This window comes from Uranotaenia lowii, chromosome 2 (assembly GCF_029784155.1).
Source record: "Uranotaenia lowii strain MFRU-FL chromosome 2, ASM2978415v1, whole genome shotgun sequence".
NCBI lineage: Eukaryota > Metazoa > Arthropoda > Insecta > Diptera > Culicidae > Uranotaenia > Uranotaenia lowii.
This window is the reverse complement of record NC_073692.1, coordinates 155,149,083-155,168,334: the sequence shown is the minus strand read 5'-3', so window position 1 is coordinate 155,168,334 and position 19,252 is coordinate 155,149,083. Positions and strand designations below refer to the sequence as shown.

General features: G+C 36.3%; 2 protein-coding genes across 2 annotated transcripts; one reads left to right on the top strand and one right to left on the bottom strand.

Annotated features, from left to right (window-relative positions):
- Window positions 1–7,019: 7,019 nt before the first annotated feature.
- LOC129749985 (transformer-2 protein homolog alpha-like) lies at window positions 7,020–8,171 on the bottom strand. The gene is made up of 3 exons (XM_055745162.1): window positions 8,055–8,171; window positions 7,499–7,989; window positions 7,020–7,435 (listed from the first exon to the last, which is right to left on the bottom strand). The coding sequence occupies exons 1-3, from the start codon at window positions 8,055–8,057 to the stop codon at window positions 7,330–7,332; spliced, it is 600 nt and encodes a 199-aa protein (XP_055601137.1). The 5' UTR covers window positions 8,058–8,171; the 3' UTR covers window positions 7,020–7,329.
- A 3,489-nt stretch (window positions 8,172–11,660) lies between these two features.
- Window positions 11,661–12,380, top strand: LOC129749088 (proteasome maturation protein-like). Its single transcript, XM_055743944.1, has 3 exons — window positions 11,661–11,796; window positions 11,858–11,989; window positions 12,048–12,380. The coding sequence occupies exons 1-3, from the start codon at window positions 11,794–11,796 to the stop codon at window positions 12,309–12,311; spliced, it is 399 nt and encodes a 132-aa protein (XP_055599919.1). The 5' UTR covers window positions 11,661–11,793; the 3' UTR covers window positions 12,312–12,380.
- Window positions 12,381–19,252: the final 6,872 nt, after the last annotated feature.

Here is a 19,252-nt window from a genome sequence, read left to right as displayed (position 1 = left end):
CAAGATCGCATTCGCATCATGCACGTCCTTTTAACAATTTTATAGTACGTTACGGTTACAGTTCAACACACACTCTTTGCTTGTCGCGCAATTCCACATACAAATTCGGTTTAATTCTCATTTCAAAATATCAATTCAATAAGTTTCATTTATAATTTTTTTTTCCCAAATATTTCATTTATTTTTATAACCTCAGTTTGGTCAAAAATTGGGTCCTAGAAGGATCACCAAATGTGATCATTTATGATGTCATTTATATTCGCTCTCCGTTTATTACGTTGGGCCTGGGCACCTCCCACAGACCCGCACAGTAGTTTAAAACTCTGAGATATATCTTGATATAATGCTATCAAGGTTATGCTTGCATGGACTTTTTGTTATAATTTGAGATATTTTAACATCCTACGAGTGCTAAATTACATCTCATTTTGATAGGAAAAAATTGAATATCAAAATATCTCATCATGATATAATAGTGTTTTCCTCTTCTGATCGGATACCTATCCAAAAAATAAATCAGAATATTATTACTATTTTCTCTGATTTTATTAGAAAATTTCAATGTTTCAGACAGTGAAAATGGCAAAAATGCGTTGCGCCAAAGTGAACTGAGAGCCAGTTTAAAAACATGTTTTGGTCATAAAAACTGATTTTGTGCGAAATAGTCCTATGTGTGTTGATTTTTTTCGATTCTAAACAGTGCTCGGGCTCTTCAAGAACTAATATCTGATAAATTAGATGATAAAAAAGTGTTCCCGTGGCTCAAAACCTCATGTTGCAGAACGTTTGCATTTGTTAAAATTTTGTTCAGCCAGACTGAACCGAATCCCTTGAATTTTATTTGTCAATTTACTCAAGGGAATGTCAGGATTTTTAACATTTAACGATAAAAGATGCTTTATTTCATTGCTTGCTGTCGTTCAGAACGCAACCGGTAAGTAACAATCAAAGATATTCCACATTTCAAAAGCAGGAACGGGACAGAAAGTGACTATAATATTTTTAACAACACCAAAGTTAACTTAGGTAATAATCGTTGAGAAGGGAGGTCCAACAGGAAAAGTTCAGGCGGAAGGTCTGCTACATAATAATCGTTGGATCAGGAGGACCAACATGAAGAGTGTTCTGACGGTTCACTTATGAATTATCGTTGGATCAGGAGGACCAACATGAAGAGTGTTCTGAAGGTTCATTTTATGAATTTTCGTTGGATCGGGAGAACCAATATAAGTCTGTTCTCAAGGTTCATTTTATGAATTTTCGTTGGATCGGGAGGACCAACATGAAGTCTGTTCTGATGGTTCACTTATGAATTTTCGTTGGATCGGGAGGACCAACATGAAGTCTGTTCTGAAGGTTCACTTATGAATTTTTGTTGGATCGGGAGGACCAACATGAAGTCTGTTCTGAAGGTTCACTTTATGAATTTTCGTTGGATCGGGAGGACTAACATGAAGTCTGTTCTGAAGGTTTACTTATGAATTTTCATTGGATCGGGAGGACCAACATGAAGTCTGTTCTGAAGGTTCACTCACCATCGTTGGATCGGGAGAACCAATATGAAGTCTGTTCTGAAAGTTCATTTTATGAATTATCGTTGGATCGGGAGGACCAACATGAAGTCTGTTCTGAAGGTTTACTTATGAATTTTCGTTGGATCGGGAGGACAAACATGAAGTCTGTTCTGATGGTTCACTTTATGCATTTTCGTTGGATCGGGAGGACCAACATGAAGAGTGTTTTGAAGGTTCACTTTATGAATAATCGTTGGATCGGAAGGACCAACGTGAAGTCTGTTCTGAAGGTTCACTTTATGAATTATCGTTGGATCGGAAGAACCAATATGAAGTCTGTTCTGAAGGTTCATTTTATGAATTTTCGTTGGATCGGGAGGACTAACATGAATTCTGTTCTGAAGGCTTCTTATGAATTTTCATTGGATCGGGAGGACCAACATGAAGAGTGTTTTGAAGGTTCACTTTATGAATTATCGTTGGATCGGGAGGACCAACATGAAGTCTGTTCTGAAGGTTTACTTATGAATTTTCATTGAATCGGGAGGACCAACGTGAAGTCTGTTCTGAAGGTTTACTTATGAATTTTCGTTGGATCAGGAGGACCAACATGAAGTCTATTCTGAAGGTTCACTTTATGAATTTTCGTTGGATCGGGAGGACCAACATGAAGTCTGTTCTAAAGGTTTACTTATGAATTTTCATTGAATCGGGAGGACCAACGTGTAGTCTGTTCTGAAGGTTCACTTATGAATTTTCGTTGGATCGGGAGGACCAACATGAAGTCTGTTCTGATGGTTCACTTATGAATTTTCATTGGATCGGGAGGACCAACATGAAGAGTGTTCTGAAGGTTCACTTATGAATTTTCGTTGGATCGGGAGTACCAACATATAAAGGGTGCTGAAGGTTCACTTATGAATTTTCGTAGGATTGGGAGGACCAACACGAAGAGTGTTCTGAAGGTTCACTATATGAATTATCGTTGGATCGGGAGAACCAATATGAAGTCTGTTCTGAAGGTTCATTTTATGAAGGTTCGCTTATGAATTTTCGTAGGATCGGGAGGACCAACATGAAGAGTGTTCTGAATATTCACTTTATGCATTATGAGCGATTTTCGGAACAGCGCTTCTTGTTTTCGTTCTTTGTTGGTGTGAAGCCGATAGTTGCGAGAGCGACACGCTCTCGGGTGATATTCCATTCAGAGATATGCCATATACGACGGCTAAGCTGTCGTGTCGTGTCGTGAACCGTATTCTCGCGAGGGCCAGTCTACCAACTATCTCGAGTGAGTATGGGTGCGTGTCTCCCGTTCAACCAGCATAGAGCGAGCCATAAGTTACACAAACCTTATTCTGAGCAGCGCGGATTCTCAGAATCAGATTCTTAGTTTCCAGATGGCAGATTATAAGTTTTCAGATTACGATTCCCGAATATCAAATTTCGGATTCTCCAGTTACAGATTTTCAGATTTCAGATTAAGATTTCAACTTTCAGATGCAGATTTCGGACGGGCCCGTCCGGAGTATACGTGTTCACCACATGTAAACTTCGGACCAACCAGATTTCATTGTATAGGTTTAGGTAGTGCCATATCTATCCCGGTCCTACTGCTCCTAAATAATGAAATCTTGCGGGGTAAAGTATGGTATACGTTAATAAAATTTCCTCGTAAAAATGCTCTTTCGTTCTTTTTAACATCTGTCAATTTTCTCCTAACTTTTCTATCCATCTTCATCAATTTTCATTTCTGATATTCTTTCTCCAAGAATATACACTTCCACCGATGTGCCGAAAATCAATTTACAAAGATGCAAATTTCAGATTCAGATTTCCTTTCAGATTCGTCTCTGATTTCCATATTTCAGATATTCAGGTTTCAGTTTTCAAATTCTAAGATTATCAGAATTTAGATTATGATTTCAATTTTCAGATCCTAAAATTTCATACTCTCAGATCTCAGGATGAAGTTTCTCAGATTTCAGATACTTAGATTTCAACTTTTTAGATTTAGGCCTGAGAACTGATTTTGGTAAGTTATATATTTTGCTACTACAAAATAAAATAAATAAAAACTTCTTTTAAGCTTGATTTGAGGTTTTTTTTTGTGGCGTTTAAATAGCTCAGGGATAGTTTTGTCGATTTTAAACCATCGGTATAGTGAGTTCGTAATGGCATAACTCGAAACATTGATGTATCAATATTATAAATTTTGTCTTCCAAAATTTGATGTAAACACGTACAATTTCAGACTGCGTAACTCGCAGAATAATGTGACTATTAACAAAATTTCTTCTACAAATCTTCAGTTTTATTATGACCATTTTATTTTTTTTTTTTATTTACATAGTATTCCGTCTCACGACATAACTTGACGAACATAATTCCTAAAATTCACTCGGTTCATAGCAACCGTTCTCCAATTTCTCGGGCACCCCACGTTCGCCAGATCACGCTCCACTTGGTCTAACCACCTCGCTCGTTGCGCCCCCGCTCGTCTTGTTCCTACCGGATTCGTAGCGAACACCTGTTTTGCAGGACAGTCGTCCGGCATTCTCGCAACATGTCCCGCCCAGCGTATCCGGCCAGCCTTCACCACCTTCTGGATACTGGGTTCGCCGTAGAGGCGCGCGAGCTCGTGGTTCATCCTTCGCCTCCACACTCCGTTCTCCTGTACGCCGCCAAAGATGGTTCTTAGCACTCGTCGCTCGAATACTCCGAGTGTACGCAGGTCCTCCTCGAGCAATATCCATGTCTCGTGCCCGTAGAGAACAACCGGTCTAATGAGCGTCATATACAGGTTACACTTCGTGCGAGGGCTAAGTCTTCTCGACCGCAGTTGCTTGTGGAGTCCATAGTAGGCACGACTTCCGCTGATAATTCGCCTCCGGATCTCACGGCTGGTGTCATTGTCTGCGGTCACCAGTGAGCCGAGATAGACAAAGTCTTCGACTATCTCCAGCTCGTCGCCGTCGATCGTGACCTTGTTATTACTGGACAAGCGGGTTCGGTCGGTCTCAAATCCGCAGGCCAGCATGTACTTTGTCTTGGACGTATTAATCATCAACCCAATCCTTCTTGCTTCGCGTTTCAGTTTGCGGTAGATCTCCTCCACCGCCGCAGATGATCTGCCGACTATATCAATGTCATCGGCAAAGCAGATAAGTTGACTGGATCTGTTGAAAATCGTGCCCCGCATTTCGCCCACCGCTCGTCGAATAACACCTTCTAGCGCCACGTTGAACATCATGCAGGATAGACCATCACCTTGTCGAAGCCCCCTGCGCGATTCGAATGAACTCGACAATTCACCCGAAATCCGCACACAGCACTGCGTTCCATCCATCGTCGCCTTGATCAGTCTGATCAGCTTCCCGGAAAAGCCGTTCTCGTCCATGATTTTCCATAGCTCGTTACGGTCGATCGTGTCGTATGCGGCTTTGAAGTCGATGAATAGATGATGCGTAGGGACTTGGTGTTCCCGGCATTTTTGGAGGATTTGCCGTAATGTGAATATCTGGTCCGTCGTTGACCGTCCCTCCATGAAGCCGGCCTGATGACTTCCCACGAATCTGTTTGCTTGTGGCGTTAGGCGGCGGAGTAGGATTCGGGACAACACTTTGTAGGCGGCATTGAGGACAGTGATCGCTCGGTAGTTCTCACAGTCCAATTTGTCGCCCTTCTTGTAGATGGGGCATATTACCCCCTCCTTCCACTCCTCCGGTAGCTGTTCTATGTCCCAGATCCGGATTATCAACCGATGTAGGCAATCGGCCAACCTGTCCGGGCCCATTTTGATGAGTTCAGCTGCGATGCCATCATTCACAGCCGACTTGTTTCTATTCAGCTGGCGAATGGCTTCCTTAACTTCACTCATCGTTGGGAGTGGCTCGTCTTCGTCGTTGGCTACGCCGGCGATGTACCTTCCCCCACCGTCTTGATCTCCTGCATGTGCGCCGTTCAGGTGTTCATCGAAGTGCTGCTTCCACCTTTTGATCACCTCACGATTGTCCGTCAGGATACCCCCGTCCTTATCCCGGCACATTTCGGCTTGCGGCACGAAGCCTTTGCGGGATGCGTTGAGTTTCTGATAGAACTTTCGTGTTTCTTGGGAACGATGCAGCTGCTCCAGCTCCTGGAGCTCCTCTTCCTCCAGGCGGCGCTTTTTCTCCTGGAAAAGTCGGACTCGCTGCCTCTTCCGCTGTCGGTGATTTTCCACATTTCGACGGGTGCCTCTTTGCACTACTGCCGCCCGCGCGGCATTTTCTTCGTCCATCACCCTCCTACACTCCTCGTCGAACCAGTCGTTCCGTCGAGATCGCTCCACATAACCGATGACGTTCTCCGCAGCACTGTTGATGGCTGTTTTGATGGTATCCCAACAGTCCTCGAGAGGGGCTTCGTCAAGCTCGCCCTCTGCCGGCAGCGCTGCTTCGACCGATTGCGCGTAGTCTGCCGCGACCTCAGGTTGCTTCAGTCGCGCGATGTTTAACCGAGGCGGGCGCCGGTTTCAACTTATGACCAATGAATTGTGGTTGAAATTGCGTTCATTTCTGGATAAACACATGTAGTAGAGAAGCTAAACAAAATAGTGCAATGTTTTTTAACAAACCTATATCGTTTTTTTACAAATTTGTGTTAAAGTTTATCTTGCGGGCTCCGCCGGGAAAAAATCACATTACACACGAATGCTTCTAACTTCCTTAAATATTTCCAAAAGAAAAATCGTGCGCATACTTGCGAACTCGAGCTATTTTCAATTTTGAAATCTAAAAATGTTAGCGATTTTTGTCCCTAATTTTGTTTCAGATAGCGACCATGCCATGCATTTACTTTGTGTTATACAAACGTTTTTTATTGCGTTTGATTTGTTTGTTTAAAAAATGGTATTTTTCATCATTTCTGATAGTTGATCGGCTGGTTTGCTTCGAATTTACTTGAAAACAAACATTTTACAAGGGTGCAGCAAGTGACCCAAAAAGACCAAAATTAAGAAATTTGAAATTTTGGTTAAAAATAAGTTGTGTATACTTGAAAACAACGAAAAAAACATTTTAATTATTTTAAAGAGAAAAACAGGTTTTGGCCAACTTTTTCCATAGAGTACTCCTATGTGTGTCGCTTGAAATGAAAATTAAAATAGTTTGGAGAAGAAAATTTAAAGTTTAGAGTAGGCAGCGTAGAATAAAAGCGATCATGAGACGTTAGTTAGACCATCATGCACTGCATTATACCCTATGTGGTTTATCTATAGGTGGGGACAACCAAAAACTTTAATATTAGTTCGTTGTATCCATACAGGCTCATGCAAGGGTAGTCTTGTCCCCACCTATAGATAAACCACATAGATACTCTCCAACTTTCAAGCTTGATTTAAGGTTTTGGGATGATAACGATAAAAAAATTAGATTTATCGATTTGAACGCAGTTTTTTTTAATTTGAAACAGCCAGCAGTACTTTATTGTTTTAATCATATGTGTTTTTATTAAGGCATTCAACCAGAAATTGTCATGTAAGATTTTCAAAACCTCTGTCAGTTTTTGAACTGGCAGAAAATTACCTTAACTTTTATAGATTTATTAGAAGTTTGGAAATAATCAGGGTTTGTTTATTTTAAACCTTTTCTTCTATAACATAAACAAATGGAAATCAACGAAAGAATTAAATAAAAAGAAAAATTGAAGTAAATTTCTGTAGTGACTAACCTGAATCATTTTTGTTGGTTTTTGCAAAATAACAGAATGTTGTTGATTAATGAATTCTTTCAATTTCTAGCAATTTTTCATGGCTAGCATCGTCGAGAAGAAAAGCTTAGGAACGTGCGCGTCTATATCTTGAGTTCATGTTGGATGTTGATCGGCTTCTTGCACGCCGATCGTTACGACGATCCCTGAAACGAGCTTCGCCACGCCGCAATCTGTGGAGTGAAAAACCGTTGACCATGGTCGAAAAAACCGTATAAGATCCATATTTTTCTCACCTATCAGTCCCCTTGTACTCTCCAGGAGTGCTAGGATGTGGTGCCTTGGTAAGGGAATCGTCAACCCGAATCCGACGGCCATGTAACAGCGCCCCATTGCAATTGTCCCGAGCTCTCCAAGCATCTCGCCGGTCCCGGAAATAAACGAAACCGAAGTTACGCGATTCTCCAGTTCTCTGATCGTAGATGACGATAATTCGCTCGATCGGTCCGTATCTTTCGAACATTTTCCGAAGGTCCGTTTCAACCGTAATTCCGCTCATACCGAAAACACCCAGGCAATAAAAATCGGACAAACGATAACGACGCGTCGCGCGTTTCTCTGATGGTGAGTATCTAGAACGATAATTTCCGGTCCGATCTCGCGGAACGAAATTACCCCCGCGGCGGCGTGCCCCAGGAGTTGGTGCACGGATTGGGCTTCTGCGCCCTCGATTTTCTATATTGTTGGATCGACCGAAACGATCCGTCGATACACTTTTCGATCGTGTCTGGAAATAAGCATGAGAAAATTGCTTTAAATGTTGGAAATCTGGACTTAATCCAGCAAACTTACCATGGCATTTAAGATGGTATTTCGAGGTCACCAAAAATAAAAACGAGCACTTCGAAATTTTTCCGTTTAATCCGCACTCTGCAGCCGAAACGAAAAACAAAACATGAGCGCATGACACAGAGCAAAACTTCATTTTGCTTTTGAAGAAGAAACCTGCATGATTTAAAATTTGTTTAACTTTCCAAATGTTTTTAACCTAACAATATTTTTCAGTGTATGCATCTATAATCTGCAAGCGTTTGATGTAGTTTGGGTTTTCAAACAAAGAGAGCGCTAACGCATGAAACGCTTCAATATGGGCAGCGTCTTGGCTTATTGGCGATTTGCAGCAAAACTATTTGACATGCAGCGCTAACTAGATTTCAGTTACGGAACTAACAAAAGGGTGATGATAGCTGATTTTTAACACATCAGTCAATGGGAGTTGTTTTCAAAATTGTGATTTTTGAGAAAACTGACAAATTTCGAACAGTAAAAATAGCAGAATTGGGTAAGAAAATCTTCGATTTACTAGTCCTGATGGTTTTTGCATAAAAAAATTTAGTTTTTCTGTAATGTTTTAATAAAAAACATTTGTGAGTTTATAAGAATAAACCAAGGCGAAACTATTCGTATAGAAATCGACCTGGTAGGTGTGCTTGACTACGTTGAAGATTCTGCCCGGCCGATCCGAGAAGGGTCCACAGTTTTGAAGCCAATTACGTACTTCTAGTCGGTTACCGTGAGAAAACGGATAAATTTGTAAAGCTGACAGGATATGTTACACAAACATCACATCCGAACGCTGTGCCTCATCCATCACATTCAACTTAAACTCAGACACTTTATTTCTTCATGGATTTTAAGCTGTAGTTGCAAAGCTGGAACTGGAAAGTGCAAACATACCATTTGCTATTTTTGTATCGGTAAGGTTAAACCCAATCTAATGGTATGTATTGCACTGATACTACTCAAGCAAATATGAACAAAAAAACAGCGCCATGGTGTGCCATATGAATGCATGTAAAAATAAGTGTTTTTTATTTAATTTTTTGAAGAAATTCAAATGCTTTTATTGTACACTTTCGAAGATTTGTAATGAAGAGAATTCATAATAAACATTTATGATAACATTTATTAATAACAATTAAATTCTTCAACATAAATCGTCCACAACACTCAAAATGCTAGAAAATAGCATGTCTTGAAGAATCTTTAAAATTTTTTACGCTGCATTATTTGTTCAACTTGGATCTGAGCTTTTGCAATTGATTCGTTCAATTCGTTGTCGAATGCTTTCTCGGGGAAACATTATTTTCAAAATTTTTGTGCACAAACAAATCTCCCGCAGCAACGCAAGTGTCGGCAGCCCAGTCCATATTTACGTATTCGATATCCAAAAATTTCATTAGAAATCTGAAAACATTTTTTCATTCCGTGTTTATTAATTTCTTCGTGATCTGTAAGTTGCCAGGTATATCTCCCCAATCTTATTCAGCAATATCACTCGTTACTTCATCCCGCTCATTGCTTGAACATGGACACAAACTCCCATCGAGCATAACAGAGCTACCAAGTTTTGATGATAAATTATCATTGATATTATTGTTTAGATTTTGCTCGTACGAAACTTCGTTGATCTTAGGTCTTCTATGCATACTCTGCACCTATTTTCGGTAGTAAGGAGGTGATTTTTCATCAAAATTTCGGCGATACGTTTGTTTTGGTTTGTTGTAAGCAGCACAGGCCGAATAAGCGGTATTAGCATTTGCCAAAGCACGGTCGAGTTCCGATGTTTTCCACCTGAAAAAACGGTAAAGCGTTGGTACCACACAGCTGTTTCCGTAAAACTAAAAAATAATTCATATCGATTAATAGATGGGTTTTGAAAGTATAAACGACTGTGTGGAACACATGTTCTTACCGTTTTCTCCAATCCAATCGAGATAAATACTGCACAAAACACCGAAATGTTCAAATTTTCCGTTTTGTTTTGGAAAAATAGTACGCGAAATGACGTTTTCACCCACAATATCATCATTTTGATCGAAGTGCCCTCTGAACGTCGTTTGGAACTGCAAATCGCCAATTTCTACACGGAATGTTTTTTTTATGAATTAAATAGATTAGTATGAAGAATTTTTCAAATAATTCAGCTAGTTGAGAAATTCAGATCTTTATAGTCTTAAAACAGTTCATCTTTAGTTAATGTAAACTTCTATTGAAATTGAAATAAACTGCATTGTTCGAAATAAATCAAACAACCATATAGCCAAAGTTTTTCTTTAGAATAATAATAAATTGCGAAGATAATAAATATTACAATATGAGAAGCTCCATTTATGGAACTATTTGACTCGAATAAATGAAACCCACAGGGTTTAGGCAGGTTTAAGATAAAGAAATATTTTCAAAAAAAGATGAAAACGTGTTTCAGATCATTGATTTTTTTTTGAAGCGATTTTTTCCAACTCTGTGTTTTGGGATGGCAATGTAAATAAAGGCTGGAACAAATATCATTTTCTTCTTTTGTCACCCTCCCCCCCCCCCCCCCCCTTCGAAATTTCCAAAAACCCGAAGGGGGGAATAAATAAAATTTAAAGTATTTTAGTATTTATGTTATTTCGACAAAAAATTCAAATATCCGAAGACTACAAGACCAAAATACAAATTTATTAAGATGGAAGTTTTTTCAGCTTTTGTATTTTAGATTTAATTGAATAATTCGAAAAAAAATTACTTGATTTATAGTTTTTTTTACATATATAAAGCGGCCCACCACACTCTCCCACACCAAAAAGCTCATATGAGCCCCCTGGTAATGACGCTTCCTGTTCTCAGCATGTCTGGCAGCAAACAAAAAACAAAAACGCGAGCAAAATTTATTCATGCTGAGAACCTTAACAAAAATGTATTTTTACTTAATGCGAGGGAATGAAGCTAGACGAGTAAACTAAACTAAACTAAGAATGAAAAATGAGGTTTTGTGCAATAATATAGTATGAAATTTTGTTGCATACAAGATTTCGTGCAATTTATTCCAATTTATTTGTTTTTCGCATTATTTTCTATTGCCGCCCCCCCCCCCCCCCCCTCGAGATGTTCCAACTCCGAGTGACAAAAGAAGGATTTGAAATTTGTCCCGGCCTAATTTTAAAAAAAATTGCATTTCAAATGCGCGGTTCCAGTTTTTAAAAAATCTTATAGTTTAAATTTTCTCAAAAAAATTCAAAAATTTACTGAGCTCGAAGTATATATACATAAAATGTCTTAACCTCGTTTACCCTTGAGATTGATGAAGTATTGATGAAAATAAAAAAAAAATATACTTGTTGTTTCTTTAACTTTTTCAAAAGATCATAGGAGTGATGTCAACTTGCTAGCTATAAGAGCGATCGATGTGACTCAAAGTTGTTCTAAATTGAATTGATTGAAATCGATTTAAACAATTATGACACATAATATTCTTCCGATAAAAAATAACATGTCTTAAATTTTTATTTAGTGTGTATTACCTATTAGTTATTTTTTCAACACCAAGGTAGCGCTATATTATGGCGCAGCTGAAATGTGTCTTGGCTAACAACTAATTTGAGTTTTAAAACACCCTTTTTTGGTTAAAGATTAATCAACGTGTAGCGACAAACGTCAAACCGTGTTCAAAAGTTTGGTTCCAAAACAGCATCATCATTGTTCCGGATTTCTGATTCCGAGTCATCGTGAACTTATTTGCTAATTTAAAATACTATCAACTTCAAAAATGGTAAAATTTGGTCTAATTCATCGCTTTATGTTATAATAACAACATAACCACTTTTCCTCAGGAAACTTCCATCAAAGTTGCTCCCCAAATGCCTAGTACGTTCAAGGAATTCACCGGTCATAATTCTCCGCTCGATGAGAACTGTGCCGCCCAGTTGCAGTTCGTTCATCCGCTTAAACAATCGGAGAAGAACGTAAGAACTAAATCAAGAATATCATTTTCAAGTTCTAACCGACAAAAAATACTTTTAGTACGCCTTGCACCGGCAGAACCTGAACTTCCAAATGCTGCGCAATCGGGAAGGTTTGGCTGCCCCTCTAAAGTTGACGATGGAACTGAAGTCCGTTTCAAAGGTGGGACATCTTCCGTTCCTTCCCTCGAATAACGTCGCCCGTGATGTCCTCACCGGACAGGACGAGCTGATCAGTTTCGGAGATTTGTTCAACAATGAGGAGCACTGCGAGTACATTCGGCAGCCGCACGCCGTCATGGAAAAACAGCTGGGAATGTTTTAAGCTAAGGTAGGTTGGAAGAATTGCGTTTATGATTTTTCCGTTATGATTCGTATTTAATAAACATGTGGAGCAAAGTCCAAAAGCGTACAGAATTGTTGAGAAACTATCCATTGTAATGTGATTTCATGTTTCTTATCATACACTTACTCTTATATTAGAAAATTATTCTAAAACTCGTAACACACCTCAAGTGAGAATGAAAAATCACCGTTATTATAAGTGTTAGAAACTTCTTCAAAATGTTTTAATTTCGATTCCCCCGATACGATAAAATATCCGCGGTGAAAATCGGGGGAAAAGAAATTACAATATTTATAAAAAGTTTTGAAACTTTGAAACCAGTTCAAAACTAATCTTTCATCTGTTCGATGTTTTGTTTGGAAAGTAGAGTGAATGTCATCTTTCAATTGTATGTATGTATGTATTTCTACCACCCAGGTAGCAAGGCACAGCCGGTAGCAGCGAGCAACTCTTGCTCTGTAATTTGTTCCAGACTCATCCGATTGATAAGTTTAAATGCCTTTGAATAGACTGTTCCAAAGGAGAAGAGATATAAGCAGAAGCGCTTATAGCTCTAGATGGGGAAAGGATTGAGAGTGAATGTCATCTTTCAATTGAACATAAAAATAAACTGAATACTGCGTAAATTTCTAAAATAAAAAAAAAACTATTGCCTGAATTCATTCTACCAAAAACCAACAACATAATAACAGTTTTATATTCCTAAAACTATGAAAAATGCTTTCGTTTAAATTAAGGACTTGATAATAATTTTTAAAATTTTCTTCTGCGCTTACAGTATTCGCAGACCTTTCTCACGAAAGCAATGTCCCGAAAATGCTGCATCAATGCCAGTTTCATTGAGGAATCATATTTATTATATTACACGACTTACACGAGTTGAGAGAAATAGTGCGATTTTTGGTCTATTTCCAAATATGACTAAGGTACACCGGGGTAAGTGTGGACGCTAGGAAAGTGTGGACGATGGTTATTAAAACAATACTGTGCACTATTTTTTTAAACTTTTAATGCAGTATGTTCAATTTAATTGTAATCTTTTCGATAACTGTGAAAAGGATTCCGGCAATTACGGATGTTTACAGCGACTTGTTGGGAATTTTCTATTTTCAACTACGATGTCGAGTTTATGTGCATCCTTTTCAATTGCAAATTTCTCGTTAACCAGCTGGCTTTTGACCCTACTTGAGGTAAGTGTGGACGGCTTCATACAGACTCGTTGTTTGCACATTTTTTTCAATTTTCTGTGAGTACTTCATCCGATACAAGTCTCTATTTCTGTACTCATGTTGCAGTCTTCAGACGAAATGTTAGCCCTAATTCAAATTAAAAAAAAAAATCTATACAAACAAGCAATCGTTTGGTCAAGAAAAAAAAAATTGATAAAAAACCAGTTTCTTATGCTTCTTCAGAACAAATTGTCTCAGAAGACCATCCATATTTTTATCAAAACATGTTCCAAAAAAAAAAATCGCCGTTTTTTTTTCATTTGTTCGTGCATTTTTATTTATTTTTACCCTAAAGAACATATCTGCCTGTTAAAACCATTGTTTTTAAAGATTCTAACTGAAGCATTGGGGTGTTATGATTTAAAATTTCTTGATCAGTGTTGGAGGTGATCTGCGATTTCATTTAAGATTATGTGATATATTCAATAACATTTAATGCAGGTGTAAGAAAATTAAATAGATCGAAAAGATCTAATCTGTTAGGGCTACGATGATTTCATGAGTTCATTCTATTTTCTGGAAATTTTCATGTAAATATACCTCGAAACTTTAAAAAACATTTAAGTGTATTTTTTTTATTATAAATTAGAATTTTCAATAAAGAAACATCGGGGCAAGTGCCAATGGATACCATTACAGTTCAACTTTCATATCAATCACAAAAAAAAACTTTTCAACAAAAAAGCGGATCTAAAGTTTTTTCTATGTAGCCAAAATATGTTAAACAAAAACACACATTTATGTTAAGAACGTACTTGAATTCTGTGTAAGCAAACAGTGAACCTGTAAACAGTATTTCGGTAAAAGATGAAAAAAAAATTGAGAACGCAACCAATTTCCAAATCATTGATTGTGGGGAATCGTGGGCCACATTTTGTGAGGTATCTTGAGCCACCTTTAATTTAGGGTTTTTATACACATTCAGAACTTAAAATACGTTATTACTATCTGTAAAGTTTTCTTATGCCAAATGAAGAGTTATGAAAAATGTTTTGGACATCTTTTCTAATGCGATAGAGACGAACAAAAATCTTATGTATGGAATTTCGCCGAAACGTTCGCGAGCCAGGTCTTAGGATCTATTCGATCATACACAACTTTCTTTTTAATTTCCTCATTCTGAAATCGCTTTAAAATAACTAAATGAATTATGAAATTTCAGTTTTGGGTCAACTCTTAAACTTAGCACATTATCTAGTCAATTTGGATGTGGTGGCCCACGTTTCCCCACAGTTTTTCAAAATAAAAAAAAAATACTTTTTTAAAACAGTCAAAACTCGGGAAATTAATGTATTTAAAAAATAAAAAAAAATGCCTAATGATACATCATTTTTCATTTTATCTTTTCTAATAAAGAAGTTATGAAACATAGAAAAAAAAGTTACCCATGATACCCCACTCTCCCCTACATTTTGTACTGGTTCCTTTAATTACGTTGTGAAAGTAATAATCAACCACATAACCAATTCTAATGAAACACTGAAGTTTCAATATAAACATTGCTGCACAATCAGTCAATTTTTTTTTGTTACAGAGTGCCTAAGAAAAGAAACTGACTGTGCCTTTTATAGTTGTTTTAAAAGAGTTTTGCACAAGAACTTTCATAGAGGTGGATGATAACCGGTGCTTTAAATCTAGAAACGTTGAGGCGGCTCAATTTTGTTCTGAAGATTTACGTGATTATTTGACATTTTCTTTCTTATAAAGTATTTTTACTCTGTAGGATACATTCGTCCCTGTTTAACATTTTCGAATCTAAGAATTTCATCAGAAGATTCTTTTTTGTCGAATGCATAAGGAATGGAGCCGAATGAAAAATAATTCTTTTATAAGTCTATTTTTTTCATTGATTTTGTACATCTTCGGAGGTTAAGGTTTTTCAAAGAGTGAGATATGATAAAGAATCTAAAGAATTTTTTTCAATGAAACTGTTTGTTGATTCCATCATATTCGTTACCAATAAATTCTGCTATTATGAAGAGGTTGCAGTAGGTAATATTGCTACATTCAAGTAATCATATCAGAACATTGACAAGGTTTTGCACGAAAACATGACAAAATTGTTCATCATATCTTAAATTAATTTGTTGAAAAAGTTTTCTTCATCAAAAAATCACTCCTAAAATAACTTTTTCGATATAAATATTTCAATTCTAAAATGCTTCTAATTAGTTATGTCCCGTAAAATGATTTAATTATCGAAATTGTTTGTTCAATCGCAGAAATATTTCTTTTCAAGTTAATAACTAAAATATTGATCCTATGCTTGTTGTGATATTTGCTTATACATTCCATCCAAACTAGAAAACTAATGTGATGCCGAGATCAAAGAAGCTTTAAGAAATAAACGACTATAACATCAATTCAGCTTCTATAAAAATATGATTGTATCATTTAAAAAAAAGGAATGATATTTTGAGTGAAAATATTGCCAAAAAATGGCAGTTAATTGGATGTGTTGAAAAGTGTCATTAAAAACGAAGAAATGTGGTTTTCAGTTAAGAATGTACTTGTTCCAGTTCAGGTATTTCCATCAAACAACAATTTCAAAAACTAGATCACACTTGTCAAAAGTGTTTCCTGATTATATCCTTCCAACCATACTCCAAAACAAAATTGTTTGCTAGGATGACCTCGGTCCTAAAGCGCAATGTTATATCTTTCATCCTTTTCTATATTTTTCCTAACTATCTATTGACTACTAGGACGTGGCCGGCGCCGTTATTGATGTTTAAAAAGAGAGCATCAGAGAATGAGCTACTAATCCCAAGTACCATTTTACTATCCATGGTTAGTACAGTAATTTTATTGATTGAATTGTGTTTTAACTTAATTTTCAATGATCTGTTAAAATAAACTGTTTTGAGCTAATAAAACATGTTTTTTTTACTTCAGTGTATCTCAAAGCTAAAAATGTTGAAAAAATATTTTCGCCAGGTTGTAATGAACGCACTCTTCGCGACAGAGAAGGAAACCATCAAGTTACAGAGAGCTTCTCAACGAGAACAGAATCGAAAGGAAAAATAAAAAAAAATCTCAATAAAATACGTTGTATACCGTCATCTGGGGCATCATGCAACACTTTTCAGCTTCTAAAAACCTAATAATGTCCACAGATAATCCTACCGTTTGTACATCAAAAGTTTTAAGGTTAATGGGACATCAAATTAACGTAGTCAGAAAAATAATTGGTTCCACAAGTTATTTTTAAATTTACAAAACATGCGATTTTCACCCTACTAAGAAAAAGGGGTAAATTGCTAAAACCTTTGTTTTGAAAAATAAAAAAAAGTTTGAATAGTTACAGTTTTTGACATATTTGTGATGTCGTTAAAGTACGATCTGCAGTTATTTTTGATTTTGTTAGAATTAAAGTTTATATTGTTTCTGTCAAAGATTTTTTTTAGAAGAAAGCATAAGGGTGCAGTATACATTTAGGGATAAAAAATACTACAAAAAAATTTTCATCATATTCTAGCATATGGAAACAAGATTTCAACTGTGAATCATTGATTTACATGTCGATGCATTTTAGACCAGACTGGTAACGGAATTTTAAAATTATTTATTTTAAAAAATTAAATGATTGTCCGGCAAACATTCATACACCAACAGTGTTGATATAGGATAATAAAATCCATATAAAGTTTGTAGGTAATATCATTGAGCCAATCCGTTACATTGTGTAAAGCTTTTACGGCATCAAAAATTGTAAAAATTACGATTTTACAAATTTTCTATGAAAATCAATAGCTTCAAAAAACTATTTCACGATGTGAGAAACTAGGGCATCATCGTTTTGTTATCATTAAATGATAATTTTATTACAATGACAAGTCAAATAAGTGTTGTAGTACACAAATGGTGCATCGAATCATGCTGTTGCATGATGCTCTGTTTGACTGTACATATTTGTTACCATTACAATGAATTTTCTACTTTTTGAAATATAATAAATGTATCCATTGGAAAAGTGAAAGTTTGAATTTTAATAAGCTCAACACTCACTACTTTCTTCAAAACCAGCGTAAAGAAATATTGTGTAGGATTCAAATAGTCCTGATTTCTCTATTCATATTCCAAAAACGTTGTAAAATTTATAAAAAAGGCAAGTTTTAAGAACATGATATTTTTCGTAAATTAAGGCTTGAAATGATTATTTCAAACCAAAACAAACTTCAGAAAAAAATTTGGAACTTAGTTACCAAAAAAATTTAAATCTAAGTATTAAAGATTCAGCGTAATAATATCAAATCTAAAAACCTCTGACATAATATAGCGAAATTAGGCTCACTTACCCTACTATCAATAGAAAATTTCAAACCAAGAAACGTACGAAACGCATCATTATTTCGGCTCTCTGCCCGAATTACCACCCACCGTACCTACTCGGAGAGCAAACAAACACGTTTTGCTGGACGCGCTGCTTGTGGTTCTAGAAATTCAGGAATGATTTTACGTTTATAATTTTCATATTTCTGTGAAATCTCATAGCGTGAATTGTTGCACCTCACTAGAATGTAGATTAAATGTGCTTTCCAATGAATATACTTTTGATTGGTCCAAACAAAGTAAAAGCACTGAAAATCCGGGTACAACCTGACGGTGGACCACATAAACAGATGAAATTTCAATTTGTAAAAAAATCGCGCAAAGTAGTGAACTTTGAAAAATTCCGGTAAATTAACTTTTTGTTGCATGGAAAATCTAAAGACAGCAAAATGTTAAAATTTTAATAGATTTTGTAGTCATATTTTTTTCAAAAATTCTACCATCGCTCAAACAGTATTTACAAGCAATCGAATGAAAAGTAGGTTTTTTAGACCACTTTTTTGAACTTTTTGCGACCATTTCATTAAAAAAAATTAAAATATTTTTTTTTTTGGCTTCATGATGTAGACATTAACTTCAGCTTTCATATGCATAAGACAAATATTTTTTTGGACATGGATGGACATGGACTACAGCAGTTTTCCTGAGGCATGTTTTTTCGGATTTTTTTTCTTTCATGCTGAATAACGAGAAAACTAGAAGCTTTAGCTATATGTATATAATATTCTAAACATATTTTACTGACATTACAAGATTTCTATTGATATAAGTTTTATATGAAATTCATAATAATTCAAACGACTTAGATAGATTTTACTTTTGGAGTTTCAAATTGACACTCTAAGTCGGAAATGGGAGTTTTTTTTTGTCCAGGCTTCCAGGAGACGTCCATAAAAAAAGTAAAGATACAATATTAAAGAACTTTTGAATTCATTTAGGGTCCTCGAAGAAATTTTTGTATTTTGAAGCTTCTGAAAAAAGTTACAAGCCTTCAAACTTGCAATAGTGTCAACATGACACTCTAATGCGGATGAGGGTTTATTCATCAACTTTTATCAGAGTTTAATGTAAATAAACATAAAAACATAAATACATAAATGATAATTGTGATTCATTTCCCGCAAGTACATGAAACTATATTGCAGCTATTAATCTTTATACAAAAGTTTACATTGGATTACTTCTTTCATTTACGCTTTTTCTTAAGAAAACTATTATGATGCCTGAATCGTATCATTTATAAGTATTTATGATAAATTCAAAGAACGAATTAACGTTTATTGCTGGGATGATGCGAATAATAGAAGAAAAATATATTGTGCTCATTGAGTCCGAGTACTCTACATATAAATTGAACTA